General features: G+C 38.6%; 1 protein-coding gene across 1 annotated transcript in view; it reads left to right on the top strand.

Moving 5' to 3' along the window:
• Positions 1 to 16,422, top strand: part of fgf11b (fibroblast growth factor 11b) — a 68,993-nt gene extending 52,571 nt beyond the window's left edge. The window contains exons 4-5 of the mRNA XM_088320575.1: positions 5,056 to 5,254; positions 7,696 to 16,422. Coding sequence (XP_088176701.1) covers positions 5,056 to 5,254; positions 7,696 to 7,832 — 336 coding nt within the window. The 3' untranslated portion in view covers positions 7,833 to 16,422. The remainder of the gene's footprint in view (positions 1 to 5,055; positions 5,255 to 7,695) is intronic.
• The last annotated feature ends 5,103 nt before the right edge of the window (positions 16,423 to 21,525 follow it).

Genomic DNA, 21,525 nt, shown 5'->3' with positions numbered 1-21,525 from the left:
AGTTGTTCTTTTAGAAATGCATATCATATCCCGATTTAGAGGTTACTCCAAGGGTGTTTCAAAAATTGACGTAATAACGTGACAACGAAGCCAAACTTTGTGCTAAACGGCCGTGAACAATCACTTTAAGGAACAACAAATGCATAGCAGCGCCAGGATTTTTGTTTTCTTTAAATAACGGCGAGCGCTTCCTAGCCGCTCGGATGAATGAGGATCAGGATTCTATTGTTTGGTTATTTTCGGGAAAGTGATTATGAAAGGTAATTAAGGGGATTACTATTTCAGAGGATAAACTGAAGGGCATTTGGTGAGAATGACGAGAGTGGGTTGCACAAAGTGTTTGTGAGATCAAGTTGCAGTAATGTCCCCAACGCCACCAAAATCTAATTTTTCTGTGATATAAATAAATCTCTACTGGGCTGTAGTGTTATCTCCTTTTTTGGTCTTGGACACCTTCTGCCCTCTGCTCTGATTAATAATGAATGAAGCACATCAACCTATCGATCCTATTCCTCTTACAGTAGCCAAAGCGGGGGATATCAAACCTGTCAACAGACCTAAAATAGCGCCACGCTGTGCGGCTCAGAGGCATTATTAAGTTTTAGGGTTGCAAAACAAATCTTATTGATAAAATGATTGATCTATTGATTATTTTGTTTGTTGGTACCAATCTATGTGGTGTCAAATGGAAATTTAGCACAAATAATCAGAGAAAACATGTACTTATTACCATTTAACAATTGGTTTGGTTTAATAAGGTAACATCCGAATTATGACCTAAATCAGTTCCGATCAACTGGTTTTAAATCCATTGCAATGGCGCCATCGGCTGCCGTGACGGTATCTTGTTACTGAGTTTAGTGGTAAAGGAGACCGAGTATTGCTACAACTCAATTGTTGTACAGATTCCAAAAATTCACGTCTTGCCCACGGTAGGACATTTCGAGAGGGGAGGACATTTGTGCAGAACATCTGTCCTCAAAAGTCACATTTCCTGCACGCTTCGGAGTTTTCTCTTCTCCAACTCAAGTGATACAAATTATCAGCTAGTTAGGGAGCTGGGCAAGCCGTTTATAACAATCTTGGTCATTGGAATAACCTGTATTGGAGCAGAGAAACTCCAAAAAACATAAAGGACATGTGGCTCTTGAAGACCGGGATGGCAACCCGTGCTCTAAAATTTTAGACAAGTTCTAATTCAAAGGTTACCTCAATGATTATCGTTTATTTTAATTGTTGTTGGTTGCATTGACAATTGGTAGTTGAATACAGGTATATTAGAATGTGTTGCACCTTCAGTAAATTTTTAAAATAAAGGGCTGGGGCGTTTTGTTTTTTCTGGTCAGGGAGCAGGCGTTAAACAGGCATAAGGTCTTAGAGCAGCGAGTGGACAGAGAAAGGTCACTAAGTCTTGAATTGCCTTGTCAGCTAAAAGGATGATGCCTCTCAGAAAAGGAGAAAGGTGATGATCTATGATAAGTGTAAAACTGGAAGTCTAGAGTATATATAGGCTTTCTGCTTTTGCTTGATCAAGGAAGTTTGTTGAAGCCGATTGGTGGTCCTGACGCTCTTGTCCTTCTCTTCAAAGTTTCAGAGAAACTAGACACTCATTTCTCTGAAGAGGATGGTGATTAATCAATTCGCCAGATTGGCTTTGGCGTCTGACAGGGGAAGGACCCTGACAAAATTGATAGTGACTCAGGAAGATGTATATCCGTCTCAATTGCTTCAACGTTACACAAGGTATGTTGTCCTTATGTAGGGCAGCTGACATGAGGGTATATTAGGGAGCAGAGAGGGGAAACGGTCCTTTGCAACCATTGGCTGAACAAAACATTGATTTTAAGCTTCAGTGACAAAACATCTAAAACATTATAGGTTGCACTTGTCTTTATGTTGGCGAGTAACCACCCAGCAAAAACTGGTTGGAAATACCTTTAACAAATACCTCTATATTACATTGAACAGTGAAAGTTGAAGGAAATTGTCTTGGGGAAAGTGTAGTTTTTTTGGGACTAATTTAAGAACTAAATGTTGACCATAATAAATGAGCTTAAACAACCCAATTTAAAATGTCTATTTTGTGAGTAAATCAAGTCTACAACCGACAGGAATAAACTCAGTCCAAAATCCAATTAACCTAAGAATTAGAATTGTCATTATAGTCATTGATCACAATGTTGTGAGCAATGTTTACAACAAGATCTATCTATCTATCTATCTATCTATCTATCTATCTATCTATCTATCTATCTATCTATCTATCTATCTATCTATCTATCTATCTATCTATCTATCTATCTATCTATCTATCTATCTATCTATCTATCTATCTATCTATCTATCTATCTATCTATCTATCTATCTATCTATCTATCTATCTATCTATCTATCTATCTATCTATCTATCTATCTATCTATCTATCTATCTATCTATCTATCTATCTATCTACCTTGGTCATATCCCTCAAGAGGGGTGACCAACAGCATGACACACACATACAATAACAAAGAAAATAAAAGGGAAATGAATAGCAAAAAAAAACACACAAAAATTTTTGGACCATGGCCAACCCAATTGCCCAAACACCCAAACAAGTTAGGCACCTCGGCACCCAAGTTGGTCATGCTTTCGTCCCTCCAGATGAAATGGGACACCAGAAAGCGGCGATGTCACTCGGGTCAGAGTGTCACAACACACTCTTTTGTTCAACAGCAGGGCCCGACAGCTTTCACTGGTTTACCCCTGCCGCATCATACGGGTGCCCAGCCCATCCTTAAAAACGCGTCCACAATCCCATTATCCTTTCACAACACCTCTCCACTCTTTTCTATCACCAACAAGAGCTCTAGCTTCCATTATATTTAGACCTCTTTCCTGCAGTACACTCATAACACCATCCATCCACGTCAATCGTGGCCTTCCTCTTGGTCTTCTGCTCTGTAGATCCTCTTCAACATTCGCTCCTCATCCATCCTCTCCATGTGTCCAAACCAACCGAGTACTCTCTTATCAACACGCATGCTCAGTTCCACAACTACTCCAGTTCTGATAAGATCACCATGATAAAAAAAAGACTTAAAAAGGAAACATGAGATAAAATAGAATGTTAAGATAAATAGGCAGATATTTACAATGTATTGTTTGTCGACTGTAGACAATTTCCAAAAGACGTTTGTTACCGGCTAGGAACAGATAGCCGATGGGACTGTGCACAATACATACAGTATGGTGGTTTAAGAGGTTTATATTTTCAATGGTACAGTAATCACTTATACGTTTCAGGTTTCGCTACTTTACGAATTTGGATCTTGTCAGAGACCAGAAACTCAGCTTTATTTAGAAAGAGGAAAGGACTTGCACCCACGATCCGGTGATCGTCGGTCACAGGTAGCAGATCGCTTGGAACGCGGAAGTGGCACTTCCGTGGCGAGCGAAGGCAGTGTCGAGAGCGGGGGAAAGAACAGGTCGATGGCCGGGACGGTGGAGCAGAAACGTTATCGGGTTCAGAAAAAGGGTCGGCGCCGGGAATCAAACGGGAATCAGGACAGGATTGAGTCAGAGGTCGAAAAGTGCTTGTCTACCGAGGGGCTGAGGTTCGTAGACGAACTGACAATCGTTGACAGGTAGACGTGGGTTTAAAAAGAGATGAGCGGCCAATCAGCGTCCGAGGCCGTTGGCGGCAACGGAGCAGACTTAGGTGCCCCGCATCAGTAATCATGAAACATCGTGTATTGTGTACTGCATTCTGATTGGCTAAACCAGGGGTGGCGAACAAGTTTGACACAAAGAGCCAAAATTTTTAACTGTGAGAGTCAAAGAGCCACACCACGCACTGACCTGCCATGACAGACAAACACACACAATTAAAAACATATTATTTCCCCTAACACACTCCTCTCCTTACAATACAACAAGTGTTGTTCTTGTGTTGATTTCAAGGAAAGTGTCCACCCTCAATACGCAAAAAAAATAAAACTAGAAATGAAACAAGGCAAACACTATAGAATATATGATGAGGCAAAAAGCCTCTTTCTTACTGGCCAAGAGCCGCATGCGGCTCTAGAGCCGCGTCTTTGCCACCCCTGGGCTAAACAGTCCCTCCACTCAATATTATTTAACGACAGAGTGGTCATTTGTAGAGAAAAAACTAAAACAAAAGAAATGTTAATACCGTACTGAGTATTGAGCCTGTTCAAGGGGTTTGTTGTATGGATTCAGTGTATAATATTCGATTGTATAGTCATTGTAAAAAAAGGTGTCTACTTCACAGATTTCGCCTATTACTGGCTCTATTTGGAATGTAACCCCCCATACGCCCCGCCCCGCCCAACAAACGAAGGATTACTGAATTCGTTGTTTTATCAAGTGAATACTTAATTAACAAAGAATAGCAAGTCTAGTCTGGACCAGCTTCTGAGTAAGGCAGGACAGACACTGTAACAAAACTTTTAAAGGTCAGGCTCCAGACCGAGACCTTTGGAATGTGGTTTTGCGACTCAACAAGTATCTCGCGTCAAGAAACAGAGTCTGAAAGAATCTAAAGGCCTTTCTTTAGTGTTACAACAATAATATTCAGGTACAGATTATTGCTATAATAGTTTATTACTAGCTAAATACCGAATGATAGTTTCATGTCCCATTGATAGGATACCATCTGTTTGCGGACCTTGTTCAGACTTGATTTGAATCCAATATCATCAGGTCAGGTTGTTACTATTGTCGGATCTTGTTTAATGTTGTTCCTTTGAATCAAAACAAAACGGTTAATCCAATGAAACAATGTGTCAGTGTTGTGCTTTTCATCTTGTTTACACAGCGGAATGTGCACTGATTAACAAGGATGTTTTTTTGCCATGGACAGCATAAATGTGTTTGTCCCCCTAAGGATAAGAACGTCCACGCTCTCTTACACGTTTTCTTTTTGCATGTTCAAAGACTCATACGATGCCTCTGCGTTCTCATGACAATTGTATGTAATATGGAATCCCTTGCAAGAGTTGCTAATGCGAATGCACCTCTGCCCCGTTTTCCCTTTTGGTGTTTATTTCTAGGATCACTTCACTCCAGAGTGTAAGTTCAAGGAGAGTGTGTTTGAGAACTACTACGTCACATACTCCTCCATGCTCTATCGGCAGACTCAGTCTGGTCGCGCTTGGTACATCGGTATCAACCGCGAAGGCCAGGTCATGAAGGGCAACCGCGTAAAAAAGAACAAAGGAGCGGCGCACTTTTTGCCAAAAGTCATTGAGGGTAAGTTTCAATTTTTTTAGCTCAAGACCTAGAGGTATTAGGAATTAGTAAGTCGTCAACCTCTTGCCAAATGTATCACGTCAGTGGTCGGCAACCTCTTCTGTACCACAGACCAGCTAACTCTTTGACAATATTCTCAAGCCGCGGCCCGCTATTATCAATATTAGTTATAACAATAGGATTAATGACAACAAAAATGATTATAAGCTTGCACCGGGCAGCACGGCAGCTGAGTCTTCAGAGCGTCCACGGCACAGTTCTGAGGTCATGGTATCAAATCCAGCGACTAGCCTTCCTTTGCAGAGTTTGCATGTTCTCCCCGTTCTTGTGTGGGTCTCCTCTAAGATTTTATCTTATCGTCACATTATTTTTACTCACGGTACCAAATTATCTCTCCTTTTTATCATAAAGGCTCACGTGATCGGTCAATTGTTGTACAACGTTTTAATGGAGCATTATGGGAATGATTTCAGCCAAAGTAACGTTGTACAAGGATTGACCGATTATGTGCGCCTTCAAGATGAAAAGGTTGAGACAACATGGTACAGTGAGTAAAATCAGTGTGATGATGAAATTACCGTATTTTCCGCACTATAAGGCGCACTGGGTTATAGGGCGCACCCCGAAAAAATAGTTTTTGGTCCAATTTTTGACATAGATAAGACGCACCGGATTATAAGGCGCTACAATGGGAACGTGGACAAAACAGTCAGATAGTTCAGTCCAACCGATTACCCCCTTAACATTCCCAAAGCTTGCAAAGAAGCAAATACGTGTCGTAGACACGTGCGGATGCGGTGTCCGTACGATGTCACTTAAATGCGTCATTTCAAGTATCATTCGAAAGGTTAAAGTCTTGGGATTCAAGAAATGCCAAACATTTCTTAGTTTCTATTTTCATTTTCGCTCGCAACTTTACTGTGCATATGACAATAAACACTTGGAATTGAGTTTAATTTAAAAATAGACACTCCATTCCATCCATTATCTGCAACGCTTATCACAGAAACATCGAGTTCAGTCTGAAACAAGATACAGGGACAATATAAAACCCGAAGTAGCTCACCGAAGTCGTTGTGTTCATAATAACGTGCAGCCAATGTCCTCTTATATCCGTGAGGGTAGTAAATCCAGGAGAATAAAATAATTTCAAATACAGAATAGAAAAAAATGCTTTCTCCATGCCGTCAGCCACGTGCCATAAACATTCATCTTTTTTTGGCCAATTGCAGGCTTTGTGTTGCCGTTTAAGCCAATGCCAGCCTGTAAATGATAAAAAGGATCCGCCTCTTGACCTTCGAATAACTTTAGCCAATAGTGATCGATTCAAATGATGATTGACACATTGGTTAGCCAATGAAACGCCGGTAAATAAATCCCAGCATACACCGTTGTTTTGGCCAATTGCAGGCTTTGTGTTGCCGTTTAAGCCAATGCCAGCCTGTAAATGATAAAAAGGATCCGCCTCTTGACCTCCGAATAACTTTAGCCAATAGTGATCAATTCAAATGATGATTGACACATTGGTTAGCCAATGAAACGCCGGTAAATAAATCCCAGCATACACCGTTGTTTTGGCCAATTGCAGGCTTTGTGTTGCCGTTTAAGCCAATGCCAGCCTGTAAATGATAAAAAGGATCCGCCCCTTGACCTCCGAATAACTTTAGCCAATAGTGATTGATTCAAATGATGATTGACACATTGGTTAGCCAATGAAACGCCGGTAAATAAATCCCAGCATACACCGCGTACTACTTGGCGTTCGCGGGAAAATCGAGTCGGCGGCTGCAAGTTAGTTGGAAAACTTTGCAATTTTAAAATTGATCCATAAATAAGGCGCACTGTATTATAAGGCGCATGGTCAGCTTTTGAAAAAAATAAAGGCTTTTAGGTGCGCCTTATAGTGCGGAAAATACGGTAATACAAATCGTTGAGTGCTGGGATGTGCCAAAAGAAGAAAAAAATCACCCTTGCTTTTTGTTATAAAGGTTTTTATGCACGCGATTTTTTTACCAAAAAGCTCTTTCCCAAATGCTAGGTACTAAATGCCTTTTCCATTGTTATCAAGTGCATTCTTCCTCCTGCGATCTGGATGTAATTCCCTTTGCATCAGATGTTGAGCATATGTGTTCGGCAGGATTTGACAATAGATCAATTATTGCTTAAATATGGTAGGAAACTTATTACTTACCGAAAAAAAATAAAGCATGCATTAATGGTTATAATAAAATAGCAAAAGCAATTTTTTTTAACTTTCGGTACCAAACAACCCATGGCCACGTACTGTAGCTCGGTGGTTGTCGACCGCTGCTTTACATAATTTGTCCAAATTGCTGTAAGAAATGTTCTTGAATTTTAAATGCCTATCCATGTCTTATTCAAATGCATAACAACTAAGTGTGTATATTTAACAGTAATTACAGTGTTTCTTTACTGTGCAGTGGCGATGTATAAGGAGCCATCTTTACACGAGCTAACAATTGAGCCGGTGAGTCCACCGAGGAAGACGACAAAAACATCCGATTCCCCGACCTTAAAAAATGGCCGGAAAGAGGCTCCCAAGGCTGACGCCTCGTAGCACAGGAGACTGAGGGTGGGTCAGGGGTCAACTGTGACACTTAAAACAAAGTCACCCATCATGCATGGAGGACGCCCTGGAATATAGCCCTCGTGGTCCGCTATTTCAATGATGAGCTATTGAAGGGTGAGCAATCCATCAGCTGACAACGAGATGAGAGAGGAGTCTCATCCCTTTGGACCCTACTCCCACCCTTAACACCACAGAATGACAGGCCTGGGCCCCCCGCATTTAAAACTTTCCCCTGCCCGTCCCAACCATTGTCTTTAACACAGTCCTTTCGAAGTTGTGTTACTTTCACTGTGACCATTAAGTCGGGTTTGTTAGCATTTTATAATGATAAACCCCATCATTTATGAAACCGTTTCAACTCGGTAATCCTGACCCATGAGCCCATGCTTCCTGGAAATTGGTGACTACACCACCCTGCTGGATTTCCGCGCACCATCTGCCAACCGGCTCGGCTAATCATCAAGGTCAGTTAAAGCTCAATGAAAGATGCAACAGCTCAAAGAGTCAGGATGTCAACTGGAATCCAGGGTCAAATCAGGTCAAAACAAGATGGGGATAGGCGAATACTGGAAAAGTCTGTATGTCACTCAATGACCATCAGTATTTCTTATCCGGTATTTTGAAAAGGGCTCGACACTGCGACCAATTTACCTGCAAATGTGGTCGAATTTACAATGTCTGCTGGTAAATAACTTGTTTTGCTTAAAATGCACTGCAGTTGCCCCTCTTCATACAAGATCCTGGATCTTGCGCCTATACAAAATTATCCATATCTCAAGCAAATTTTCCCCATAAAAACTATCTAAAAACGAATTTATCCATTCCTGGCCTCCCAAAATCATCTCAATCACTCAGCCCTCTAGTGGTAGCATCTGGAAATTATCGTAACTTGGATTTTCTCTCATATGTAAGGAAAGATGTTTGCTCGAAAGACATTTCAAATCCCTCGTAACTAGAGTAGATTGTATGTAGAGGGGCGTCTGTACTTCTAAGTTGCTGTCTCTTCTGTTGACTCTCCCATATTTCCATAAATGATGGTGCGACTAAATCACGTGCCGTGCCACCAACTAAAGAAGGCGAAGATGCATTTCACATGTAACAATGAAACGTACAACCAAATTAACATTCGTCTCTGGTACCGTGACTGAAAATAGTGTAATGATGAGATCAAATGTACGGTCTTTTTGAAAGACATCTTCAGCGCTGATGGTTCGGTGACCTCTAAGTTAAACATGGACCTATTAAGAATGTACACAGCACAACAGAAAGTTAATGTTCCATGGACTTTTTTTTAAAGAACCCACTGAGTGTTATACGGTTATTATTTATTTTATAAATAGTGTTGTTATGTATTTTCTGATTTATATTCTTTGAAGAATCCAAATAGGGTTAATTTGTTATCATTTATGTGATCATTAGTGTTTGACTTTTGTTTTGTGAAGAATTCAGAAGGGTTACAGGATTGTGGCTTTCTAGGAAAACAATACATTTTTTACATTTAGGCACTCCTGCAATCGTCACACTATTTCTGCTAGAAATTGACCCTGGCCCCTTATCAGAAAAGGGAACAAATATGCAGCCCTCACAAGAAATTTTTTGAGGACCCCGGTTAACGTTAGCAATAAATTATTTATATCGTGGTTACATGTATAATCAACAACGTTCATCACTTAGTTTAGTTCGAGCAGAGAAAAAGAAACACAATTTTATAGTGATTTTTATTAAATATAAGCAGTGCGCAAAATACCTGTGTGCGAGTTGTACACTAATAAATACGACATGTATTTGCATCAAAACAGCAAGGATTTTGTCCCCAAAAATGAAAATCTGAGACACTAAAAGAGACAATTGGCATTCTCCTTCCGGTCTTTCTACCCATCGGTTGATCATTTATCATTAGAAAGCGAGCTTAAAGGCTACCAACGAACAACTGGGTCACACTTTTCAATCCAGAGTGGATCAGAACCGAGCCATTTGAAAAAAGAGCAGAGGTGTATACTTCACTCGGCATCTGCCGTCAGCACAAAGCCGGGTTTGAAGGCAAACATCAAAGCCAGAGGAGCCTCTGAGCAGAAGCACTTGTTATTCCGATGATGTCTGGCAGCTTATCCACCCCGCTCGCTTTATCAAATCACCTTGGAAGAATCACCCTCAAAAATGGAGCTGTCTGAATGGATGCCTTGGTGGGACTGTGTCGTAACCCTTGTGTGTAGATATCAGCGAAAATGGAAGAGATACTGCTGCTATCCTTAGCCATGTTGTTCATAGAGAGAGCAAAGCTCTGCGTAGGAGAATAAGGGCATTTTACGAAGGTTTTTCTTTTTTTGGTCAATCCAGACTTCTAACACTAATTTGGTCGCAAATATTGCAATTTTTTTCATGCAGGTAAATATATGTCAGTTCACTTAATTGCCGTACTCCCTCTGGCTCACTTTCTCTAAGGGGCATCGATCTGATCCAAATAAATACCTGGTAGTATCGATCAATACCGAACAAGATCATGAACATTTAATAATTCATAGATCCAACAGCGAGTGCTAAGCCACGCCCACTATAGTTCCGGTATCCATGTATCACAAGAGGCGCAAATAGGCTGGCGACTCTTTAATGGATATTCTTGACAGCATAGCTGTATCAATTACTCCGGATGATGCAAACTTATCTCAAAAGTCAGTAAAAAATGGTCTCAATTATGATATGCAAAGTTATATTTATGGCATCAAGGTGTCTAAAGACGCTGACCTTGTGACTTCAGAGTCTCCAGTGAGGAACATATGGAATACGTCATGAGTTTCAAAAACGAGATATACTGGATCACGAATTCCACATCCTATTTATCGCATAGTTCACAAGTTTTACTTTAATTACGAAACGCCACCTTTGCTTGTATTTGTTTTTGTCATATGTTAACGAGAGCACAGTGATATACTCAAAGAAAATGATAGGTGTCTGACCCTGGCAACAAGTATTGATTGAAATGTGCTTGGTTAAATGCTTGAATATGAAAGCGCACATCCTAAAGCAGCACAACCAAAGGAAAAGTAATGACAATAAACTGACAGATAATTTGGAATTATTCAACACGTATTCATAGACAAAATATAATCAACATCACGTTTCAGATGTTTTTTAGGCCAGCAGAGAATGCCTTGCAGGCCCTGACTGCCCACCGTTTCCATGCAGTTTACAGATGAAATTATATTTGAAGTCTCAAGAGGACAGAAGAATGCCCCCCGCAAGTTGTCAAGACGGCAAAATGACATGTAGAAATATGGCAAAATAGAATGTTCAAACTACCTGGCATTAAACGTGACATTAAGACTGCCTTGGTAATGTTTAAAAAAGGAAATCAGTAAGTTGTTCAGGGAAAAAGTCAAGTGATGTTTGAAAAAGCAAGTTAATTAAAAGTTGAGGAAGGCAAGACAGCAGAGGAGAGAAACAAAGGGCACGGGATACAATGATCGATAGATCGGATAAAATGCAAACAAGAGACTTGTGATGGTTGCAAAAAACCTCTCCAGGGCCTGCAAGAAACAGCAAAATATTTTTGTTCTGGGAGAACTCACAGGCCAGGTGCGTGGACGACAGATTTTCGTATTTTTGCGGAGCCATTAAAAAACATGTTCCGGTTCGAAACAGCCCGAGCAGACCGATTTTCTTTGATGCTATGAATCGAGGCTCGATTCTTCAAACAAACCACCCACGCAGCCAGGATACCTTGTAGAGTAATTGACTATTCAAGCTCCGGCCATTGCTCGAAACATTAAAACATTGCCTTAGTGTCCCAGTGAGGTTTACAGACAACAAAGAATATTAAACGGCTGTGAATGTGGCAGCGAGGAACCGTGGAGTTGATGGACTTTCAAACCGGCGTGCTAAATAGAAACCACGGCTGCGTTTAGCGCTGACACGGAGACACAAATAAAACGCGTTCAATCTTGAAATGAGCACTTCAATAAAACTCAAGGGGGTACGCACTGCTGTAACTAATCACAGTGTTTGGAAAAGGAAACGTGGAAGAGAATATTTTACAAAAATGATATTACTTTTTTGTGAGTAAACCATAAATTGCAGTTTGAGGTAGAATCTAGATTTTTTTAATTTCCTACCAGTTATATGTTGGATAGCTGGGGTCGGAACCGATGGCTCACGAGCCATGTATGGCTCTTTTCATGAACAAGTAGGGCTCGGAGAGAAAATCTTAGACATACAATTTCCATTTATAGCAGTATAATTCTTTAAACAGCAATGGTGTGTAAAGTGTATGCATAGCGGACTGAATACTATTAGGAGGAAGGTTCGGGCCAATATATAAAGAGCATATCCCCACTAATTTCCAGTCACGGTGTCACTCCAACAGACTCAGTTTTAGCTCTATGACGCTAAGGAGTCGTTTATATGGAATCTCATTAAGGAATTTGGGTTCACTGTTCAGACACTTAATGATAAAACCCACAGAAAAACTGCTCAAGCACACAGAGCAATTTGATTGGGTGAGCGGTAGGGGTTGGCAGAGCAATACACAGTCTACCCAGCACCGTATGCACCGCAGGGAAATACTGTACGTCAGCACCCTCATTTGCAGTAATTTGTGACATTTTTAGAAAAGAACCTGTGCTTGCACCTTGTTTTGATACCATTATCAATGACAAAAATTAAGGTCAAAATGAGACTCAATGAAGTAATTGTGGGAAGGAGACAAGTTTAAAGTGGTATATTTGTTGAAATAGGACACAGGCTATTATTATTTTTTCATAAATGTTACTAAATCATCTAACGTCACACAGTGAAAGGAAATGCACTGAGAAATTAGATTTGTCTGGAGGGCGGAAATTTGTCTTGAAACATATGGTATGGCTCTCTCAGAAAAAAATAAAAATTGAAAATTCAAAATTTTGCTATTATGGCTCCTTGGGTCAAAAAGCTTCCCGAACCCCTGTTGTATAGAGTGGATAGTAAGTATATCCTTGTGCTTGCGGTTTTCTGTTAGTGTAGAATGTAAATTGGGAAAGTAAGAAAAGATCTGTTTCAAATACAGTCCAAACGCCAACCCAAACCCCATAAAAGATGAACGAAAAGTTTATTCCAGCACGTCTAAAAAATCTAGGTACTTGGACGTGCCACACAACCAGGTTGACTGAAGCTTCAATGATGATTTAAGCCAGAAGCAAGTAGAACATTTTCAAACTCCGGACAGCATTTTTAAAAAGAAGTATGTTAATATTATAGTTGATGTAATTTTGTTAATTATTTGAATTAATGTTTTTTTTCTTTTTTAATGATTGAAGTTTTTTACCACTAGGTGGTGCTAATTAATACACAATTTCCTTTTAAACATTATATTTATAAAGGAAAAAAAATCTTAGTGATATGGCCCAGAAATATACCCTCAACTTTCCCGGTGAGTCTGAAGAATTATGAGTTTAATCAATGATAGCACTCAGTCACAATTAGTCTCGAAGGGCTGTAAACATTCAAAAAAAAAAAGAAAGAAAAACAACAAAAGAAGAAAAAATTAGAAAAGAAAGGAAGAAAAAGACTGCAAAAGAAATAGAGCAATAAATATAACAAGAAAGAGAAAAAGAGGGAGAGATTCAAAAATTGAGGCATAGAGAAAAATAATCACAGAAGAGAAAAATAAAGTTCTGACTAACTTGATTAAATGTCACAATTACCTTATTTTCTGCACTATAAGGCACACAAGATCATAAGCCTCACCCCCCAAATTTAGTCTTCTGTGATATACTTTTTATATACAGTATAAGGCTTATGTATTTAAAACTACAGCAACAGCTAAGGTTGCATAAGAAATAAAAATATACATTATAATTTAAATAATTTACATATAACATAACATAAATTAACATTATGACATCTATTTTCACCACTAAAATTAATTTTAGCAACAAACAATTAACATGTTTCCCACAAAAGGACATTCGAAGACCATTCTATATGTTTCTCAAAGGCAGAACACTATCAAATTTGGGGGTTTTAGGTGCATCTTCCAGTCCGGAAAATATGGTGAATATTATTTGAAAATAATCTCCAGCTTTAGGTTACACAAATTAAACTACGTATAACATTCCTACCCCTGGTTTCACCATCTGGGCCGTTTGAATTTGTAATTTTTTAAAATAATGTATTAATAAACAGATTTGATGGATTACCCAGCTCTAGATTTCTCTGCAACCAGTTTAGGGTGAGCCTGCCCACTGCCTGAGGACAGCTGGGATGGGCTCCAGCACCCCCGCGACCCTACTAAGGATAGATTCCTCTGCTTTCTCAGGCAGAGCCATAATTGGTCATTCTTCATTCAACAACATTCTCAACAAAGGGCCCCCAAAGGGAAGAGAAAAATCAGTAGATGTTCCTTCTTTACTCATTCCACAAAACAAAATGCTGTGTTTATACTACCTGAAGCCCGTGCAACAAAGTTTGGAAATCCTTTGGGTTGACTTCCACTTTGATTCTTCAGAAAGTATCGCTCTATTTTGTCTCCTTAATGTATGCAAATGATAAAGATGAGTCAGTAATTCTATTCACTCCAGTGGGAAAAGAGAATACGAGCGTGTATTACGGCCTGAGATAGTAAAAACTACTCATAATATTCACACGCTTCACATCTTGAAATTAACCATCTTTATAAAGAATACTGATCACCGACCCATTATCTTCCTCTTGCAGTTTATCACAGAATGGGAAATTTCGGACAACAATTCAAGAGTGTTCTTTCTATGCTTATCATCTGTGTTATTTATTTTGAATGTGTGCCATAGTTTCATCATTTTAAATGGATACTATGTTGATACATTTCGTACAATCTCTGAGAAGCGTAGAATGCAAAGTATTTTGTATTCATTCAATAGTTCTCAATAGACACTACCGTTCAAAAGTTTGGGGTTGCTCCAAATTTTCCTTATTTTTTAAGGGAAATCACTGTTTTTTTAATAAAGATCGAACCAATCAGAAATACAACATTTACATTGTTAAAATGGTAAATTATTTTTAGCTGCAAATATTTGTTTTTTTAATGTAATATATACATAAGTGTATAGAGACCCCTTTCCAGCAACTAGGAAACCAGTGTTTTAATAGTACATTGTGTTTGCTTATGTTAGAATGCTAATAGATGATTAGAACCCTTGTGGAATTGTTTTAGCTCAGTTGATTATAGTTAAGTTAGTCAGAGAAGCAATAACACTCACCTTCTTTTGAGCTGGTCAAGTATCTGAAGCATCACATTTGTGGGTGTGATTAAACTTTCAAATGGACACAAAAAGATAATTTTATATTAAACTCGGCATTGTATTCTTGTGTTAAGAAATGAAGGCTATTCCATGCGAGAAATTGGCAGGAAACAGAAGAAACCACTCAACGGATGACAAGTAAATTAGAGTCTCCAGTTTGAATAATAGACACCTAACTAGCAGTTTTATTAAATAGTACCCACAAAACCCCAGTGTCGAGAACTACTGTGAAGAGGCGACTCCGAGAGACTATCCTTCAAGGCAGAGTCGTAAAGAAAATGCCGTAACTGAGGCTAGCCAACAAAAAAGGGGGTTTATTTTGGGCAAAAAGACATAGGAAAACTCATTTGGTAAAAAAAAGTGTGTTTTTTTTTCCTGGATAACAAAAAATATTCTGGTTGACCCCGAACTTTTGAACAGTAGTGTACATTGTCTGTTTTTGTTGGTCTTGTCTTTTCGTTTCCAAAACAAACAATTTATTGATTTTATAATTTTGAACTAGCGCATCTTTACAATACCCAATCCCATTTTGTGACATTGATCCCAGGTGAATCCTACCAATGTAACTACAGTATGTTTGTGAAAATGTAACTGAGAGAAAAAAGAAGTGGGGGGGGAACAAAGCTCAAACGTGTCCCCACAAATCCGAGAATGACCTTTGTGAGCTTCAAGTTTTGGTCACGCACGTCTTCCGAATAACGTTCTCTATCTCGCTGCCCTCTCGAGCTCTTCTCTCAGTCCGACTTACAGTTTGTCTTGTCTTCCAACAAAGTGACACATTTCAGGAAAAGACAAGAGCTGATTTAAAGCCATAAGGGAACGCGGGCATTGGCTTTGATTAGCCAAAGAGAGATGGTCTGTGTTCAAAAATATATGGAATGGACTCCAAAAGAGCAAAACAAACCAACAAAAACTGTTTTTTTTCTTCTTTTTATCTCTCTTGTTTTGGGTTCAATCATTCCCTGGGAATGAAAACCAGCAATATGCAATGGGACTTTTCACCCCTTTGAAATCAAGGATGAGAACATTGAGCGGGAGGATTGGACTGCGATGAGAATTGCTATGGCAATCTTTGATCTGCAATAATTATGATAATGACTGAATGTCTACAAAGACATTTTGGTTTGTTTTTGTAATGTATGTCTCTGTGGTTTTAGACTTTGGGTATGACTTAATCTCAGTATCAACAGACACAAGCCCTCGATGTACCCTCTCAATTAACCTGATGTTTCAGTATCGCTGTGCATATTTCTACGACTCCTATATCTGAAATTAAAAGGAGATGTGCTATTCTGGAATATTATATAATTAAACTGAATATGTTTGTATTGTTGTGCAGTGCTTTTTGTCTTCTGACTTTAAACACACACAAACAAAATAATAATATTGTGTTATCCATCTTATAAAACGAGATAATGTGTTATTTATTAGGATATTGTGGATACATTGTCAATATTAAATATTTCACAATAATGTACGGACGCTGCCCTACTTACAAACGAGCTAGGTTACGGACGAACGTTTGTCAGTTGAATTTGTTTGTAAGTTGCTTCCGTGCTGTATTTTCTATGTTTAAGGTTTATATAAGTATGTTGAAGGCCTGTAAAAGTAACCTGTATTGTATTTTACTAAAAAATAGATATTTTATAAAATAATATTCTCGATAGATTTAAAGTGAAGTTTAACTTACTTGTGGAAGATGGGCTTTAAGAGTTAGGCTACTTTCTCCGCCGTGGTAAAAAATGGGCGAAAAAAAGCGATATAACCACTTTCTCAACTGCATCAGGCTTTCTTATTCGTCTTTCATTTCAAAAGAATTGGCTCGCCTCTTCTTTACACTTTACACCAACCATATTGAATGGATGCACGTCATTAAACAATGAAAATGTCAACGTTCTTAGCGCGCTGGAGATACAGTATAAAATGTTTAAACACGAACTAGGAAGAAGAAGCGGATTTCATTACTTCCGGGTGAATGCTGGGTGACCTCTCACAGCGCCAGACACTTGTAGCCGCAGTAAGAAGTACTACAGTAATGTCCTGTACTCGGAAAAAGGTGCACACAATACAAAATCTAACTTACAGCAATGTCCGGATATTTTCGGCATTCTGAAAAAAAAATTCGTATCTGCCGTTTTTCGTGAGTCGAATGCTCGTAGGGAGCTTCTGTATAAAACCTGTATTAAAAAAAAATTCAGTTTGATTTTTTTTATTGATATTTTTTTCTATACTACAAAAATACTATTCAGTAATACTATTATATTTTTGAGTGTCTATTAAAGTTCAAACGTAAGACTAACACAACAATTTTACAAAAGGTCTAAACACGATAAGTTCCTGTTTATCTAGTGCAGGGGTTTTGCATTTTATTTTTTATAATTTTCGTTATGCTGGAGACACGAGGTGCCTGTAGATTAGATGACAAAACAGGCCTACTTAGATCAAACTTCAACGCCAAATTACGGATTTTGCCCCTTAAAAATGGCTACCGCTTTAAAAAAAAAAAAAAAAATCTACAACTTTTTCAAATGTAATCAACAAAAATTGCCTCAGGACTAGTATTATTGTCTACGGCTAATTTATCTTAAAATCTACCGCTTTTTAATATCAATAGATTGGCATGTATGTATACAACTTGATTACAACACATTACCATAATTTCTTTATTAGAAGTGATGGATTTATATAAATTATTTTTTTTAAGCAGGCATGTTAAAAAAAAGAAAGACTGATAAAATTGTATACATAGTGTTGAGTTTGCATAGCTTTGTGAGTTGGTTCAGGTGTAAAACTGCATTCACTCAACTGTTAAAATAAACCAGTTACTGCATTCTATGCTAAACATTAGTATTTTCCCCCCTATTGTTTGTGGGTATCTGTGTTGTGTTGACTAAAGATCCCTTATCTATCCATCCATCTTCTGCACTGCTTATCCTCAGTGAGTTCGCAGGGGTGCTGGAGCCCATCCCAGCTATCTCCGGGCAGTGGGCAGGGGACACCTTGAACTGGTTGCCAGCCAGTCGCAGGGCACACAAAGATATACAAACATTCACACGCTCATTCACACCTTGGGACAATTTGGACTTGCCAATTAACCAGACATGCATTTTCTATTCTGGAAACCAGAGTGCCCAAAGGAAACCCATGCAAACATGCAAACTCCACACAGGGGAGGCTGCAACAGCTGAAATCAAGCCCTGGAACTCCGCACCGTGGGGCTGTGTGCTTACCACCCAGCCGCTGTGCTACAGATCCCTCAGTATAAGATATTATAATACGTAGGGTTCGGTTTCTAATTTTGGCTGAATGATAAGGCATAATACTGAAAAGCAGAGCTAAACATTTGGAGTCGACATTGTCTTACAGATTGGGCCCGCCTGAAAACAGAGTCCGGATCCGGTCCCTGAGCCAAACTGAGTTTGACATCCCTGATATAGTAAAAAACATCATAATTTCACCAATAGATGTTCAGTTGCCCCGCGTACCTACTCAGGATAAGCGATGCAGAGAATGAAAGAATGAATGAATGAATGTTCAGTTAAAGAAATTCAGAGTAATGCATAGAAGCTCAATTGCAATGATAAGCGCAGTCATTTTACAATTAATTTAACCAACATGTTTACCAAAAGACTGCTATCTGTGGCAACTTCCAAAAAGTAGCCTTATAATTCCCCACTCACTTGTGAGTAAATAGTATATTGTAAGTGTGAAAACTCCATGTTCAATGTCACTGTACTGAAGTATAATCTTACCAATCTGCACTTTTAAAATATACACAGTTGGTATTCTGCAGCCAAAGGCATTGATGCTGAATTCCCCACGCGGTTGGCGCAATGTATGCACCAGGCTTAAACTGTAAGAAATACACCTGAATGAGTTCATTTTTATGACTGTTCAATCTAGCGTGGCTCATACAGAGACACAATTTAGTTTCGTTCTGGAACATGACCATGAGGCTTTTAATCAGGTGCGCTCTGTAGTCCAGGATTTACGGTAAATCAAAATTACAAGCAGAAAAAAATGTATATTTGGACAAAAGGCCGCTCGTGCTTGCCTCCTCGACAGGGTTAGGTAGGGCTACAATAACTTGATTACTTTCAATTACTTTTGGATTACTCCAATACCAAATATGCTAATAAAAGACAAAAGAAACTGAATATGAATAAAATTACTAAATTTTGTGCAGGCTTGGGGAGTAACGGAATACATGGAACGGCAAAAATGATGTTGGCAAGCTGTTTGGATTTATTTTCATTTTGTTTCTTTCGCATTTTATGTTAGTTTTGCCGGAGATCAAAGAGATCAAAGCCAGGAGAGAAAGCTTACCACGTGTTGTGAGTCATAATTGTATTCATCTTTAGTTTATTTTGTCTTTTTTTAGCATATTTGGTATTGGAGTAATCCATTGGATTGGATTGCTTGTAAATGGCATGTAAACAGGGTTATTTGTTTGTCACTAGACATGTAAACTATCTGTTCAGATAGGTCCAAAAATTTAAATTCTGATCCCAGTCGGACTATTCCCTACATGTAAACGCAGTCACCGTTAAGGCAAGAATAAGACCTGAGGAGTTACTAAACAATCTTTATGTGTTTATTGACTAGTCCAGGGTGACCAACTTTGCATCATTTGAGATCATGTACGGTACAATTAACAACAGAAAAAGGGTTGGTGGTGACATTTTAATTCATATTTGCAGTGTATTCTAATCAACAGCATCAATCTAATAATTCAAGGAAAGTCGACAATATTGTGCCAACAGTTATCCGTTTGCAGACAACTATGTCAGGATTGACTCAGGAACTCTGAAAGAATCTCAAATACATTCCCCTCCACCATGCAAAGCATCTCAGGAATCTGGAACATGGAATGAAGACGATCCAAGCCTGATATTTCCCCGGCAGAACTCACACAAGATACGACATACGATGCATAAATACATTAAAGAGCTGAATCTTTTGGATTAGATTTGAAAATAAATGAACTGCTTTTCAGCTTACTGCAAATTAACTTTATTTGACCATTACTTATTTTTACACAAGGTAGCGGGTTTTAAATTTTAGTTTTTGGAGCAAAAGTGAACAATGTGGAAACCAATAAACGAGTACGCTAGTATTGGGATTTAAGAACAGAAGACCATTAAGAATACAGTGCTAGTTATAACCATAAAAAGAGAACTTTTGACTCAAAAGAAAATGACCACATATTTTGGCGTATGATGAGTTTATTCTGTTTTCAATACCAGACGTCTGAAAAGAAGTTTGCTTAGGATGCCATTTTGTTATTTTGACTATTATACCTCACTGTTGTTTGTTACCTTCACTATTATGCACTGTTTACATCATGTTGTTGTTTGATATCAACACATTTAAGGGCAAATCTGTTTTTGTAACTTGAGAGATTTAATTAAAAGAAAGGGCTCAAGAGCCAGCATTTGGAACAAGTTGTAATGTCTTATCTGAAGTTGCGGTCTTCTCTTGTTGTCTTCACGCCTAAACTTGAGTGTCTACTAAACTATAACCATAAAAAAACATAACATAATAAAAACACAATACAATATTCAAGTTATTGGCCCAAAGAAGAAGAAAACACTAGTTTTTGGATTAGAAGAAGATGACAATTTGTTTGCATAGTAAAAGAATACAATAACTTCAGAGGAACACAAAGCTAACATTTAGCCAAGATGATAACAAGTATAGTTTTGGGTGCAAATTACAACTATGCTAATGTACAAAGCTCAAGTTTTCAATAAAAGTCAAAGCAATAAAGAAACTAGTTATCACCATAGATGACCATCATTTTTGGCATTAAAGAATGATATGATTTGATGATTAAAAGTTTTCGCATAAAACAAGTTTAAGACATAAAAGAAGACAATGCAAACCATCACACTGTTGCACAAAACTTTGGCATAAAAAGTTGAATAGATATCAATCTATAGGAAGACAAGCGTAACCTTCCAACTTTGTGGGCACACTTTAAAGAAGGCCATTTTTCATTCAAGCTCAGCTCTGTCCCTGTAAAAGCACATAAAGTCATGCTCTGCTGAGTTTGCTGTGACAGAACCCTACGAGAACCTTGACATCAAAACCACTAGACACCTTTGGGATCAACTAGCGCATGTGTCTTCGTCCATGCAAATGCAATACATGATAAAGGATTGTTACCGGGGGGGGGGGGAAAGGGAAGAAAAAAAACTATGTTGCGGATATTGACAAATACTTGGCACTGTGCAATGTCAATTTCATCATAGCCTCACGCACATTATGTCAAATTTCTTCAACACACGTAGCATATATAGCACGGCATGCAATTAGCATTTTCGTGGCGTCAAAAAAAAAAATCAAATCTCTGCCTCCAAAATACTCATCCGCACAATCAATGGTGAAGTCAGCCATCTTTGTGAAAAGCCAGGATTAACCCGGAATAT

Source organism: Urocampus carinirostris, chromosome 17 (genome assembly GCF_059441175.1).
Source record: "Urocampus carinirostris isolate Australia breed hairy pipefish chromosome 17, RoL_Ucar_1.0, whole genome shotgun sequence".
In the NCBI taxonomy this organism is placed as follows: domain Eukaryota; kingdom Metazoa; phylum Chordata; class Actinopteri; order Syngnathiformes; family Syngnathidae; genus Urocampus; species Urocampus carinirostris.
Note: the sequence above shows the minus strand (reverse complement) of the source record. Positions and strands in the feature narration are given on the sequence as shown.